The sequence below is a fragment of the Hyla sarda genome, chromosome 3 (assembly GCF_029499605.1).
Source record: "Hyla sarda isolate aHylSar1 chromosome 3, aHylSar1.hap1, whole genome shotgun sequence".
Taxonomy (NCBI): Eukaryota; Metazoa; Chordata; class Amphibia; order Anura; family Hylidae; genus Hyla; species Hyla sarda.
Window position 1 is genome coordinate 416,735,061 of NC_079191.1, and position 16,379 is coordinate 416,751,439.

The 16,379-nt window shown below is 38.1% G+C and overlaps 1 protein-coding gene across 10 annotated transcripts in view; it reads left to right on the top strand.

The window, feature by feature from the left end:
• The window catches only part of PROX1 (prospero homeobox 1), a 118,677-nt gene that overhangs the window by 24,431 nt on the left and 77,867 nt on the right, over positions 1–16,379 (top strand). For 6 of the 10 annotated variants that reach the window (XM_056568303.1, XM_056568300.1, XM_056568301.1 and 3 more), the window contains one exon: positions 8,256–10,043. In XM_056568303.1, coding sequence (XP_056424278.1) covers positions 8,323–10,043 — 1,721 coding nt within the window. In that variant the 5' untranslated portion in view covers positions 8,256–8,322. Of the gene's footprint in view, positions 1–297; positions 2,057–8,255; positions 10,045–16,379 lie in introns of those variants that run through there. The other 4 variants (XM_056568299.1, XM_056568306.1, XM_056568307.1 and 1 more) reach the window with 4 other exon arrangements.

Below are 16,379 nucleotides of genomic sequence, written 5' to 3' on the forward strand. Positions count from 1 at the left end.
GCAAAATCTGCACGTAATACATGCAGGTTTTGCTGTGGATTTCCGATGCCACGTGAACTTACCCTTACATGCATTTATGACTATTTAAGAGACAAAATCTATATAAAACACCTAGGACAGAAGAAAGGGATAAACACTGATAGATATAAAAGGCAATGCAAACATATTTACCTTGCACAGAAGATAAGTGATGTTACATACCCCAAGCTTATTGTCCCTTTAACAAAAAATATCATTGGATTATTGAGGCAACATATTAGGTGAAAAACTTCACCAGTTACAAGCCACATCCTAAAAGCTCTTTTTTTTAACTCTTCATATCCCATCTATAGCTGGACATTCTATTGAGGCCAATCATTGTTTTTACATGTCTCTGATATTTTATTTGCTTAATTGGACAATTAGAAACCAGCTTTAGAAGGTAAAGACTTATCCTAGGTGTATGATTATAATTGTTTAAGAAATCCTAATTTTTCATAGACTTTCCCCGCAATAAACCGCTGCAGCTGAACATCCATGTGTTGACATATCTGAAGTGAAACACAGACTTGTGATTACCGTGTAACCTCTTTCACTCAAAGCCCCAGACGGCAGTATCACTGATACGAGAGACGACACTTGTCATATTCTACATATCAGCAACATTCTATACAATTTTTCCTTCAGATTCCTCCAGTAACTCAATATATCAGATATTACACAGTAATTGCTAGATCAGGAGCAGTCACTGTCTTCTGGGTCCTGTGAAGCAGAATGAGAGATGTCAATTGTGGTTAAGCAATGAGCGGCTGGAGAGATGACAGCATAGTGTTCCTTACAAGCCTTGCTATATATACAGTACTGCCTTACTTCTCCTTTGTATCACTAGTAAGCCTAGAGAGACACATACAAGTGCAACTTGTCATAGGGAAAAAAAATAAACTATAAACCTACCTAACTGCTATAGAGATAAGGGAGACAGATGACAATATGTTATTCACTGCAGACCTCTATGTTTCAGATAATCTAGTGTATAACATCTGCCAGTTTAACCTCTGGGACTGAACATGCACCGTTTCAGTAGATTATATATGTATATAAAACATGATCCACATCAGGAGTTACACAATGTTTACTTGTAGTTCTGGAGTTTTAATGCACAGACACAAACTACGCTCCCGTAGATCTGTCTACGTTGCGGAGCTTTCCACTACGATCGCAATAATATATACAGATCATTCAATGTGCCTGATGTCTATAGTGTTAGGTAAGTGTAAGCGCCGTGGATTTTTTAATTTTTTTTCTATGGTGCCAACGTGACTGATAACCCAACCAAAAAATAAATAAAAAATACATTAAAAAAATTGCAAATAAACCAGCATTGAATTCACACAGACCCCTGATGAAGTTTGTTCCCCCACCAAGGTTCAACTTTGCCTTGAGAGAAAGACGCTTTAAAATCGCCATCTCTTTAGCTACTCGATACAGCGATATCCTTAAAGCGTGATTTATTAAAAACAATCCTTTCTGCGGACAACAAGGCTTGGCTTGGACTCATCCTTTTTTCTGTCCTCATCTGAATTCCCCCTTTTTTTTCCTCCTTCTCCAAGTTGACTGTCCCACCTTGCTTCTGAAGTTGTCTCCTGATTGGTGTGTGCCCCCTCCCTTACGTCACTCAGAATGTGACGTTCAGTCTTCCTGTTTCCTCCAGCTGTGTCTTAAAGTAAATCTTGTTGTAGCGCGGAGCCTCAGCTGAGCTGTGCCTGCAGAACTAATACAATTACAGCCAGCAAAAGGAGAGAGCAGCACAAAAGATCTCTCCTCGCTCTCTCCCTGCTTCTCTACACTCAGCCTCCTGTTTGTTCTCTGTCAGATTCACACACACGCGCACTCACACACTCTCTCTCTCACACACACACACACATACGTACTGATACACACTGTCCTTTAGTCATTCAGACACACACACACAAACATTCTCCCTCCCTTGTCAAATTGTACTATTCATCAGCAGATAGCAAAGGCTCCTTGCTTTTTTTCCACCGACACACAGGATCAGTTTCCTCGCTTTCACTGAGTAAGTATATAACCCTTCTGCCACTGGCTTATCCCAAAATAACTTCTGACCACTAGATCCTTAAGGATTTTTACTCTATGAATATTTACGCCTAACAAGGAACTTTAAGAAAATTCACTCTTCAGGGCAAGGTGACTGACTGGAGTAAGTGAAAAAAAAAATCATGTTTAATTTATGTTACAATTTAAGCTGTTTTGTTGCAACTAGACTTGTGTTATGCTTTCTGTGCAATGTTGTGTTTTATCATATAGTTTATTTTCAGGCACTGTATGTACTTCATTGTTTTAACTTGTATTTAAAGTCTTTTTTTTTTCTATGTGCAAAGGTGGTCTTTTCTAGTCCTTCATGATTTGTTTGCTATTTGCATAGATGGAGACTACTTCCCTTTTTATGTCAACACTTCCAAGTAAAGTTAAAACTATCAATTTGTGAATTTTCTTTGAGACTATTACAGAAGGTCAAGTTTAAAAATAAGTGAATTACATGTTTAAAAAAAGTCTGTGTAAGGATGACTTCGGGTTGTTTGTTATTCATCCTTGTTATAGTCCACTTTATGAGTTGTTTGGTTGTCGAGGATGCTGCTGCTGCTGATGATTCCCATCTCTGGGAAACCGATGGCCTGTGTTACAACGCAGCCCAGACTCTTCACACAGGGTAAGGAGCTGCTTTAAAGTTTCTCAGGAAAATCCAAGGGATTGTTTGTAGAGCATTGTCTAGGGATGCTGTAGCAGAATAGCATATGCATGAAGCTGCACTGGTCCGCTCTGTAGCTGCTCGTGGGGGATGCTCTCCAGTCCCAGCGTGCACATGCTGCTGCTACTGCTTCAGTAGGGAACTGCTCAGTGCTGAATCTCCAGTCAGGCTACTGCTGTTTTCTTTTTGGAAGCTTAGCCTGCATGAACTCTGCTTCTCCACAATCACTTGTCATCTCCCATGTGTGTGCGCCCCCTCTGCTCCCATAATCCTACCTACTCCATTATTTTCTACTTATTTGATTTTCTCACACTCTTGTAAAGTTGTTTTCATAGTGAGGATAAAATTCACTTCAAGGCAGCTGATGACTAATTTGCTTTGAAAGATATCTTTTTTTTTTTTGGCTTTTTTGACTGCTGCCCCCTATCCCCACCCCCCTTTCCTCCTCCTTTCCCTCTTCTCTGTCTGGAAAGCTATTGTAAAACCATAACAAAATGCGCATGGGCAACACAAGACAGGTGCGCTGTGTCAAGAGAGACAGGTGCAACTTTTCGTTTAGCAGAATCTTACCGGGCAACTATTATTGTTGAGTGGTTTATGAATTTATGGTCTGGAGATAAGGAGAACTGAGGACTTCAGTGACTTTCATATTAGAGCTGGTGAGATATTTTGTGTCAGTCTGTATTTGCATACTAAGCACCAAGGCTGCATTATTAATGGTTGGATTGATAGGGGGAAACATTTATTTTTACCAATTGCACGCTTCCAAAGTGAAATCATATGTTCTATGTTGGGAGCTGCCTTCAGGTGCAAAGTAGCTTTGTTGTTAAAAGTTTACATTAAGTGAAGTCGATTTTATTCCTTTGCTAGGCTTCTGTGACTTAGATGTGTTAAAGTGTCCTTAGGTCTGAAAAAAATGTCTGGTTCTTTGGTTTACAAAGTTTAGTTTACAAAGTTTAGTTTACAAAGTTTCCCTGTCATATTGGATTTTAGCCTACTATTATAATTATTATTACTATTATTATTATTGTGCCATTTATCATTTTAATTCTGTAGTAGTTGCTACCCTTAGAATATTTCATTTCCTTACCTCCCTAGCCTTCATTATTTGACCATTAATGCATGATCCAGCATGTACTTTGTTTTGTAGTCTTAGTTGACTAATTCTCCCAGTGATTCACTTTTTTATTGCTGTTTGCAGTATTTCTGTGCCTACTTTATATAGACGTAACTATAACCATGTGTAGATGCTGCTGCCGACATGGATCGTCCACACTGAGCTACACACATGGTGTATTTGAGCCCCCTGACTGCATAGAAATTAAGGAGTAGGTTTGACTGTTTTCTAAGTTTACCTTGAAAGGTTTCACTTTGTTTGATCCTTTGGTATAGTAGCAGCTTATCTGTGTCAGTTCCACCTTTTAGTTCTGTGTCCTTTTGTACATTTAATACTTCTGCTTTTTATTAATCATCCATGGAGGAACTTTTGATATACAGGTGTAAAATATCATGACACAGAATAGGCATATACTTCATTTTATGGCAGCTCTATATTCCACATGACACTACATGTTAGAAGTTTCAGGGAAGTAACCCTTTTCTGCCCTTGGTGACCTAATAAAATGTATTATTTTTTCCCGTGCACTTCTGCCCACATATAGGAATGCCCGCATTAAGAAAATGTTCAGAAAGATTCAGCGGCTATTCTGGCCTTACAAATTTTTTCCAACTTCTGGCAAAATCTGCTTTACCATTAGGTTTACAAAAAAAAGAATTTATCTCTTTTTGCCCAAAAATGGTGAAATTATAATTTCACAGTCCCATTTAATTTTCTGTCGTGCCCCATAACTGTCGTTTCCTATACCTTACCATGAGATGTTTACGGGTGTGCTGCCGTGTTCTAAAAACGTTTTTTCATTTTCTTTATTGCCTTAAAGTTATTTAAAATTCTGCCTCATTCTATAAAGTTTAAGAGTTAAACACTTTAAATTGTGCTAAACTCAGCCCTATTTTAAATGTACTTCTATCTTCCATATGGGATGACAAAACATTGAAGACATGTCATGAAAAAAAAAAATATATATATATCTATATAAATATATATATATAACTATATATATATATATATATATATATTCACTGTGTACCTATTTGATCTACCCCATATTTAGAGCAGATGCAGCGTGTAATTAACAAAATATTGCTTAAAAATCACCTGTTGAATCTGATACATAACTCTTTCACCTTGTCAAGGACGGGCACACCTCATATACCGTAACAGACAAGGTGCAGGAATAAATTATTTTAACCCCTGTAAATTTTGCGAAATAAATTTTCATTCCACGGCTTGTGTTACGATAACATTTGAATGGAATACAAAAGTTCCGAATACTTTACAGCAACTTTAAAAACACAATCGGGGCGGCTAAGTTGAGGTATATGTTTTTTGTAAAACAAAAAAAAAGCAATAACATTTTTTTCAGAAATAAAACATACAGAATAATAATGTCACTACCTGTGCTTTATTTTTTGTTTCTTGCGTTGTTACATTTTTACAACAGATATGTGAAGTTTACATCCAGTGATATAAAATAATACTAGAAGATATAACAAAATCATTTAACTTTAAACCCAACAAACATTATTACAGTAAATACAGACAATATTTTTTTTTAAATTGACAAATATTTAGCTTGAACTGTTTACAAAAACAGTGCAATAATTTACAATTGAAGACCGTTTTCTAAATTTTGGCTTCTTTGAATGTATTAACAGGGTTTCTTAATAACAAATGTAACAATTTTTTTAAGGGACACTGACAAATGACAAGTGGTTAAAAGGTACAATTTATCTCTGACTCGCAGCTGCAAAACCTGAACAAAACAAGCAGTTAAACCATCTCACCCATTTACACAGTTTTATTAATTATTGCTTTCATCTTTCTTTTATAACCTGGGTTAGTCTAAGCAAATTGAATATCATGGTCAGTTGCCAATATTGCCTGTTAGCATTGCATGAGCTATATAGTGCAAAGTTGAGCACATATGGTCATGAATGTATACACGCTTGGTTACCGGTTCTGACTTATCATAGATCATACAGTGTAGTAATTTGCTAAATATTTCAGGATACAGTGAGGGATCACATGACAGTAAGAAAAGGTTTGTGTTATATAAAGTTAATGTATATATATATATATATATATATATATATATATATATATATATACAGTACGCATACAGAGTTTGACTTTAGGCCCAAGATCAGAGTTCCTTTACTGAGTAATTTATTTTATTTTTTAAACTTATTTTTGGCTACATTTTTGTCTCCGATCATGATATTTGATTTAAACATATATTGATTAACATCCTGGTTTACTTAAGTTGCCGTTTCAGTATACAAACAGTATATATATATAGATATATATATATATATATAGAGAGAGAAATATATATAGATATATATATCTTTTTTTTACAGAGTACTGGGCGACCACAGACCCCATTCAAATATTCCAAATACCTTTAATTTTACCTGCAAGCAGATTTTGTAGGCTCTTGCTGACTACTGTCTTGATATTGATGGTTTTGTCATGCTTAAATTATGCTTATTTGCATGAATAGTCATCCTTTAAAACTAGCCACAGATGCAGTCCTAGGGAGCAAGTAGATGTTTTTACAGGTGAACCGAAAGAGATGGGACCAATTCCAAAAAGTCTGCAGGCTGCCTTTGGCAATATACCCTATAATTGCTAAGATGTGCTCTGTTAAGCAAATGCATAGTTTAATATTGGATAAATGCACCATGAAAAATTTGCTTAATTTTATTTTATTTTTTTAAGCTAAGCACAATCTCCAAGGAAAGTAAGAGAGCCTACAGCTAAGGGTGTCTGCTAATGCAACGTCACAAGTTCATCAGTCTCAAGTTACTGTAGTTGGGTCTCAGGCTCTGCGCTGCATGTTATCTTTCTTAAAGGGATACTCCGGTGGAAAACATTTTTTTTTAAATCAACTGGTACCAGAATGTTAAACAGATTTGTAAATGACTTCTATTAAATAAACTTTACCCTTCCAGTACTTTTTAGCAGCTGTATGCTACAGAGGAAATCATTTTCTTTTTGATTTTATTTTTTGTCTTGTCCACAGTGCTCTCTGCTGACACCTCTGTCCGTGTCAGGAACTGTCCAGAGCAGGATAGGTTTGCACTGGGGATTTTCTCCTGCTGTGGAGAGTTCCTGATACGGGAATCAGGTCTCAGCAGAGAGCACTGTGGACAAGACAAAAAAGAAATTCAAAAAGAAAATAATTTCTTCTGTAGCATACAGCTGCTAAAAAGTACTGGAACGGTAAAGGTTTTTGTAATAGACGTAATTTATAAATCTGTTTAACTTTCTGGCACCAGTTGATTTAAAAAAAAAAATTTTCCACAGGAGTACACCTTTAAACTTTATTCCTAGAGAAACTATGACTGTTTGGAAGAGATCAGAGCATCTTCCTTTCTCACACTATGTCTATTTAATTGTCCCATATATGTTTTTCTGCAGTTTACAGGAATTATAGGGTTTCAACAAATTGATGGACAAAGATGATGTCACTTGGCACAATTAGAGAATGACAGAGTAATAGTTTTTTTTCCCCATAAACCTATGCACAAGGTCTAGGAGTCTTTAAAGGGGTTTTATATTAACAACAGGAAATATCCGCTAATGCTAATACGTAACTGTGAATGGTCGATGTTATCTTTGTAGTAATACTTAACACTACCTGCTTGTATGTTAATTGTGGACCAGTTTGTTATTACGCTAGAAGCTGAGAAAGAAAACACATTTGAAATTTCCACAAGGTTCAAGTAGTTTGATGCCATACAAAGTATGTGAGGAACTAAAGGCAGAATTAAAACATTTTGAATAATTATTTTTTAATGTTTTTGATTAAACAAAAATGTAACAACGAGTAAAAACTGCTCAGGCACCTACACCTTTTAAATGGCCCAATAGCAAAAGGCGTACAGTTTTAACAGAAATTAAATATCAATCCTTCCGTACAGACACAATATCTTGCACTGGACAGTAAAATGTATTGTGCATCTCTTGTTATTTCCATCTTACTAAAAGGCTTACATCCATTTCTCCATCTTGCTTTGTAATATCTAAATGTAATCAATCGGTTGGTTGTCTGTGGCCGGATTCTTATAAACTACTATTTCTTTAGGAGATAAAGCAGTATCCTTTTAAGCATTTGTGTGCAAGAATCATATTACTGGTGCCTAAGCAGTTTTTATTTTGTGTTCGTGTATTTTCCCCTAAATCTTAATCCATCTTAAACCAGTGAAGCAGAAATATTTAAAAATGTTTCATTTCAAGCAGAGTGCATAATAAATTGCAATAATTGTAATGTGCCATAAATCCCAAAGCCTATGCATTTTGCATTTTATTCAGGATTGAGGTCAGGAAATTTGGAGAAATTTAAAGAAAATGATTCATCAGTCCTTTTGTTCTGTTGGCCAGGGTCCCAGGATTCTCGAGCTGTGCCCAGCTGACAAGCTTTTGAAGATGGCACAATAACAGTCCAGTGATGCCTGACCATGACAGCGCAGCCCTCTTAAGCAGGCAGACCAAGAGAAGAAGAGTTGACATTGGAGTGAAAAGGACTGTAGGGACAGCATCTGCATTTTTTGCTAGAGCAAGAGCATCATTTTTCAGTGCCATGAATCCCCAAGGTGGAGAGCAGGATGTTGAGTATTCAGTGGTGCAGCATGCAGATGGGGAAAAGTCGAATGTACTCCGCAAGCTGCTAAAGAGGGCGAACTCCTATGAAGATGCAATGATGCCTTTTCCAGGAGCAACCATCATTTCCCAGCTGTTGAAAAACAACATGAACAAAAATGGTGGCACAGAGCCCAGTTTCCAAGCCAGTGGGCTCTCAAGCACAGGCTCAGAGATACATCAGGAGGATGTATGCAGCAACTCTTCAAGAGACAGCCCCCAAGAGTGTCTTTCCCCTTTTGGCAGACCCTCGATGAGAGAGTTTGAAATAGATCGGTTGTGTGATGAACACCTGAGAGCAAAGCGTGCCCGGGTTGAAAATATAATCAGAGGTATGAGCCATTCCCCAAATGTGTCAATGAGGGGCAATGAAAATGACAGAGATGGAGCCCCTCGGTCCATAAGTCCCCGAGAAAGCTATAGAGAGAACAAGCGCAAGCAAAAATTGCCGCAGCAGCAACAGCAGAGTTTCCAGCAGCTGGTTTCAGCTAGGAAGGAGCAGAAGCGAGAGGAGCGTAGACAGCTGAAACAGCAGCTGGAGGACATGCAGAAACAGCTGCGCCAGCTGCAGGAAAAGTTCTACCAGATCTATGATAGTACTGACTCTGAGAATAATGAAGATGGCAACCTGTCTGAAGACAGTATGCACTCTGAAATGATAGATGCTAGAGCCCAGGATTCTGTGAGCAGGTCAGACAATGAAATGTTTGACTTAGATCCTGGACAGTTCATTGACCGTGCTCGAGCTCTTATCAGGGAGCATGACATGGCACCAGATAATCAGCAGAAAAGAGAGGGACCTAAAGACAAAGATCATTTACATAGCACTTTCCACCCAGAAGGAAAACATCTGGCAGAAACACTAAAACAAGAACTGAATACCGCCATGTCCCAGGTAGTGGACACGGTGGTAAAGGTCTTTTCTGCTAAACCCATGCGTCAACTTCCTCAGGTCTTCCCACCCATCCAGATTCCTCAGGCAAGATTTGCAATCAATGGAGAAAACCATAACTTCCACACCACCAACCCACGTCTGCAGTGCTTTGGCGATGTCATCATTCCAAATCCCTTGGACACATTTGGTGGTGTTCAGATGCCTAATTCCACAGACCAAACTGAAGCACTGCCCTTAGTTGTACGAAAAAATTCTAATGACCAGCCTCCCCCTGGGCCCCCACCCGGTAGCCACCATCCACTACATCAGTCCCCTCTCTCAGCAGCTGCCAACTTCTCATCCCCTCCTTTCCGTCACCCATTCCCTCTTCCACTCATGGCATACCCATTTCAAAACCCATTGGGTGCCCCACCATCAGCCTTTCAAGCAAAAGACAGGTCATCCCCAGAATCCCTAGACTTGACTAGGGAGACCACCAGTTTGAGGACCAAGATGTCAACCCACCATATGAACCACCATCCATGCTCTCCAGCCCACCCACCAAGCTCCACGGAAGGGCTATCGCTGTCTTTCATCAAGTCAGAGTGTGGAGACATGCAAGATATGTCTGACATTTCACCTTACTCTGGAAGTGCAATATCCTTTTTAAAGTGTTTTTTAAGTTTATAAAAATGTTGCTTTTTTAAATGTCTTTTAACTATTAGTTTTGATCCTACAGCCATAGAGAATTAAGGTTTATTTTAGTCTGTTCTTAAAAATACAGGTTCTGAATTAATGTAAATAAGTATGAGTAGAATTGAATGTATGTGTAAATATGTGTGTATATTTGTATTAGAGAGTGGAGCAAGTATATTTTCATTGACTTCCACAATGACCTAAAGGAGTCCTCCAGACATACTCCTGCCAATCTGACTTGACGTGGAGTAACGTAATTGCATACAGGGCGATCCGGTTGACAATGCAATGGGTAAAATGCCCAGCGGGTATCATGCCCCATTAGAGAACAGTTGTGTCTCTCCATGCCTGATGTCAGAACAAGAGTATGTCTTGACAACCCATAAGTTAGATTGCGATGAGCAGATACAAGGTAATATAGAATGTAGTAGATAAGGAAAGAAACCTGAGTTATCCTGGTGCAAACCACTAATGAGAACTGAATATTCATATACGTGCTTTAAAAATTGGTATTTTATTGGTAAGCCACATACATAACATATTCCTCTGATGCTGTATGGCATAGAAATATGCAACAAGAAACACTTAAAAATGGGTGCCGTCATGATTGGCTAATATAGAAGGAATTGGGATCTATAGAGCAATACTGGTGTGAAAATATATGAGATATTATTTATTATCGGCATAGTATAGGATGTTCTACCAAATCTCAGTAATGACAGTTTTAGAGGAACCCCAAAAATGTACCCAACTCTAAGCCAGTTATTTCCCAACCATTGTACCTCCAGCTGTTGCAAAACTACAACTCCAAAAATGCTGGGAGTTGTGGTTTTGCAACAGCTGGAGGCGTACTGGTTGGGAAACATTGCTCCAAACCAATAACTCTTACACAATATTTAGTAGTGTATATATATATATATATGTAGTAATAGTATAGTAATAACATAATATACACAGTGCATAATATTCCTCTGGATCAACTCAGTAGGGACTCATTAGGGATATAGGTTGAACTTGATGGACTCTGGTCTTTTTTCAACCTTATGAACTAGGTTACTAGTTACCAAGGTTTAATATCTTTCATTATAAGGGGTTTCATATCATATCAATGAATCTCTATTCCATCTCTTTAATAAGCACAAAAATAAATATATGCATACCCATATAGTATTTTGCTCAGTATTTTAAACCAGAAGTGGAAGTGACACAGATAAAAACTATTATGGAGAGATTTGAACCTTTTTCTTAGTTGGTTCCACTCCTGGTTTTGGTTAAAAATACTGAGTGAAAAATATGCAAAAATCCCTATCACTGCAGCTGCAGGTTGTATACCATACGTTTAGGGCATACTTAGTGATCAGTGAACACCCTGATTCCATTTACAATTAGGCTAAGTTTCGACTTGGTTTTTTTGTGGCCCAAAAAACACAAGATAAAAACACCAGAAAAAACGCCACAGCATTCTCCTGTGTTAGGCATTTTTTTCTTGCGTTTTTTTCTGGCATTTTTTGCTTTTGAGTGGAAATTGCATTTTTGGCCCCTTTGATTTTTTTTTTTTTTTACATTTGTTGGGTACCAAAAAAAAAATAAAAAGGATGCAGTAGTGATGGAAAAAAATGTATTTAACGAAATTTATATTTTTTATAACAACATTTTAATTAATTTTTAAACAGTGATGAATTTATGTGGGTGGACAGGGCACTAAAAATGTTGCCGCCAATAATAAAAATGTAGCGTGTATGTGTTTTTCACTTTTTTTCTTTATTTTGTATATTTTAAGTAGTACAACTACTCTCAGCATGGAACACACTGTTCCATGATGGGAGTAGTAGTTCCTGTACTAATAGACAGATCGCCCTGGGTGTCACTCCTATACAGTGCTCGCATCTCTGCTCTGTACTCTAGCTGGTCATTAACTCATTCATATTTTCCGCCCAGAGTGGGGATTGGCCGGATGGCGGCAGCCAATCCCCGCTCTCAGCGGGAAATATGAATGAGTGAGTGGCCGGCCGGAGTACAGAGCAGAGATTCGAGCGCAGGAGAAAACCGCTCCGCATCTCAGGGATGAAGGATGAAGAACGATCGCAGCAGGTGTCAGGAGTGACACCCACTGTGATCAGTACTTAACTGCAGTTACTACTGCTCCCAAAATGGAACACACTCTGCTCCATGCTGGGAGCTGTAGTACCTGCATTAATAGACAGATTGCCGCGAGTGTCACTTCTGACACCTGTTGCAATCTATTAATGCAGGTACTACAACTCCCAGCATGGAGCAGAGTGTGCTCCATGTTGGGAGTAGTACCTGCAGTTAAGGACAGGTCACACCGGATGTTACTCCTGACACCCGCTTTGATCCTCCTGTATAATGTATAGATGCGGGCGGCCGCTCTTCTATGGTCCCCTGCACTGATGTATATATACACCTATTCATATTTCCCACATAGAGTTGTGATTGGCTGGAACCATCTGGCCAATCACAACTCTCCGCGGGAAATATGAATAGGTGTATATATATGTCAGTGCAGGGGACCATAGAAGAGCGGCTGTCCGCATCTATAATCTATAAATTATACAGAAGGATTGCAACAGGTGTCAGAAGTGACACCTGGGGCGATCTGTCAATTAGTACATGTACTACTACTCCCATCATGGAACAGTTTGTTCCATGGTGGGAGTAGTAGTACTACCTAAAAAATTTAACAAATAAAGAAAAAAAAAAGTGAAAAACACATACACACTACATTGTTGTGCCCTACCTGCCCACATAAATTTATCCCTGTTTAAAAATGTATGAAAATTTTGTTATAAAAAAGATACATTTTGGAAAATACTATTTTATTTTTTTAATGGTACCCTCCATCAAAGTCCAAAAAAGAATAAAAAAACGCCAGCAAAAACGTCAAAAGTTAAAACCCACATGTCGTTTTTCTTGGCTTTTTTTACTCCCATAGATTTCTATGGGAGAAAAACGGCACAATTTCAGGGAAAAAAACACCATAGGCTCAACATGCTGCGACTTTGCAAGGAGCTGAAAAACACCAAAAAAGAGTGAAAAAACGCCAAAAGGATTAACAAAACACCAAACTGAAAAACGCAATGTGGAAAAAGAATTTAGCGATTTCTCATTGATTTACAGCCAACATCTGGCTGCAGCGTTTTTTCAATGAAAAAAACACCATGGGGGACGTTTTGGCATTTTTTTTGTGGAAAACTGGAAAAGTGAAAACTTAGCCTAAAGCCAATTCTGCAGCCTCCCCCCTCCCCTCATAATTTGTTCTTAGAAAAACTTTTAGCATATACTGTGTTCCACACTTGAGCTCTAGTTAATTGAGGTGTATTTGTATACAATATTTGGATTATATTTCTGTACCATATATGACTACCTAAATCGTAAAGCGAATCTCGAGTGTTTTTCTTTCCCTGTCTTCATTGTTTGCATTCATAAGAGAAACAAAACATACCATCAGTCATTTCTATTTCATTATGTTTCCATGTTCCACACATTCTAATTGATATTCTGGTATTATGTTTTATATAATAGCAGGATTTTACATTTTATTCAAAACCTTAACACTCAATGTTTGTATTGGTCAGGAATTTAATGTCCTCATTTTTTATGATAACCTTACATACCGATGGTTTTTTCACGTAATTTAAGAAGTGAGGAGAAAGAGGGTGTAATAATTGTAAAGACCCGAGGACGGCCAGGAAATTTCACAAATTATTTTCATTGAATAGTTCGATAATATTTCCAGGCAGTTTGTTGGATAATCTGTGTTTATCAGAAAGGCATATTGATATAATCTCAGTACATAGAGTTGTTAGTGGATTATATATGATTTTAAGGCTGGGTTCACATATAGTATTTAGTATGCTCAATATTTTTACCTAAAACTGGGTGTGGAATAAACACAGAAACATTTTCCATTATAGTTTTTCTCTGTCTTTGGTTCCACTTCTGGTTTTGGTTAAAAATGACATACCACGTATCTGTCTTAGGCTTTATCTATGTGTCCTTGGTAAATGGCTTGAACCATGGAGTGCACTACATGCTCTATGATATTTTGCACAATGGTCATATTTGTATATTCTTCTGTATACGCCGCCAATGATGTTGGCAAGAGGAAGCCGCTGTATTTGAAGGCAGTTGACTTAATATGCCTGGCCAGCGGCCAGCCGTAAATTATATTACATTTCCGAATTACTGCATATGTCCTGTAAAAACTCCACTAGTAACACTTAACAAAATTATTTTAACTTAACATTTTCTACACTGGAAACACACTTTAAAAAAAGTATCAGCATTCATTGACTAGAATGCTGCATGTATGTGACTTTGGGGCAAGGTTTGTTCTTTCCAAAACGCTTTACTGCAGGAGTAGTCTGAACTGGCAGCTGTAGTTTGTCGGTTTTCTGGAATAGAGAATGTTGTGTACAGATGTGCAACAAACTAGGCCACAACACCAAACTGGACTTTCAAATACACAAAAAGGCATACAAATATGTCTCTTATGCTTCAAAAATAAATAAATAAATAAATGTACGTGTCAGTTTTAATAGATGTGCCCCTCGTTTTTATTTTTTTGTTTTTTTTCCGTTAGGTCATGTTGAGCCACTTATTGCTTAAAAAAATGTCCGATTTTGCAGTGTGTGAACGTGGCCTTAAGATGCACTTTTTTGGCTTAAAGTGGTACGCCGTTGGAAAACATTTCCGGTGCCAGAAAGTTAAACAGATTTGTAAATTACTTCTATAAAAAAAAATCTTAACCCTTCCAGTACTTATCAGCTGCTGTATGCTCCAGAGGAAGTTGTGTAGTTTTTTTTCTGTCTGACCAAACTGCTCTCTGCTGACACCTCTGTCCATGTCAGGAACTGTCCAGAGAAGGAAAGGTTTGCTAAGGGGATTTGCTTGTACTCTGGTCAGTTCCTGACATGGACAGAGGTGTCAGTAGAGAGCACTGTGGTCAGACTGGAAAGAACAACCCAACTTCCTCTGAAACATACAGCAGCTGATAAGTACTGGAAGGGTTACGATTTTTTAATAGAAGTAATTTTCAAATCTGTTTAATATTGTAAAACCAGTTGATTTGAAAAAAAAATTTTTTTCCTCCGGAGTACCCCTTTAAATATTTGGGATATGCATTAGATTACAATTCCCTAATGCAATTTGCTTAGCCAATATATGGAGGCGCAAAAAGAACATTAAATAAACTCTAGAGGCAAAACTTACATTCTGTGTGATGTTTAGTGCAGGGATTCACTGTGTAAATTTCATACCATACAGGACGAGCTAGTTTTTGGTCCCAAGCATGCACAGAAAGCTCCCATCTGCACAACTGGACCCTCTGGGGAAAATGTACACACAACAGATTTGTTGCGGAAATTTTCTGTAGGCTGGAGCATGTGCATGGATTTTGGCATACCCCATTCACACAAATGGGACAAGGAGATATCTGCAACAAATCTGCCCCATGTGAACATACCTCTTATTGTCATGTATGAATGTACTCCATGGCTGCAGATGTTACATGCAGAAAACCCTCCACTCTTATTTCTGGGCCCAACCCAGGTATTTATTACTAACATTTAAGCCATTTTTACACACTGTGAAGAAAGCAGGCAGTTTTTCAGCTGTTTACGGCTGGAAAAAAAAAAAAAACATGTAAAGCAAACATAGCCTAAGGTTTTTTCCTTCAGAATCATAGCTAGCGCTGGGTTTGTATATCCATAGCGAAGACGTCTGTGCATATTCATGTTTACTCCTTTTTAATCAACCCTTGTAGACCTAGTAATGAACTGACTGGTGGCTGCATGGCGACAGGGCATGTATTGCTTTTCTTTTTTTTTTCTACCAATGTTTTCCACTTTCCCATCTTCATTGGGGCTATTCTCATGAACAAATTTGGAAAATCTAAAGTGTAGCATCCCGAGAGGATGATCTGCAGTTTATATTGCCAGTAAGGCCCATGGAGAGACAATACACTGAAGATAACAGTGCCTCGGGGCTTGGATCCCAACACCGAAGTTTCTCTGTGTTCTCTAGCTTGTATTTAGTCGGCATCTCTGTCATCCATCCTCAATATTACATCTTATAAAGCCCATAACAGAAGGAAGCGTAGAGCAGTTGTGCTCAGTAGGTAGGCTGGCGATGGTCGTGTGCCAGTGTCAAGCAAGCTCTTCCTCAAAAAAAGGAGCATAAAATCCTACGCTGATGTAGAGGAAGTATGAGTCAAGATGAGTCTTCATCGTCTTCAGGAGGTTAAAGGGGTATTCCGGTGAAACCCTTTTTTCTTT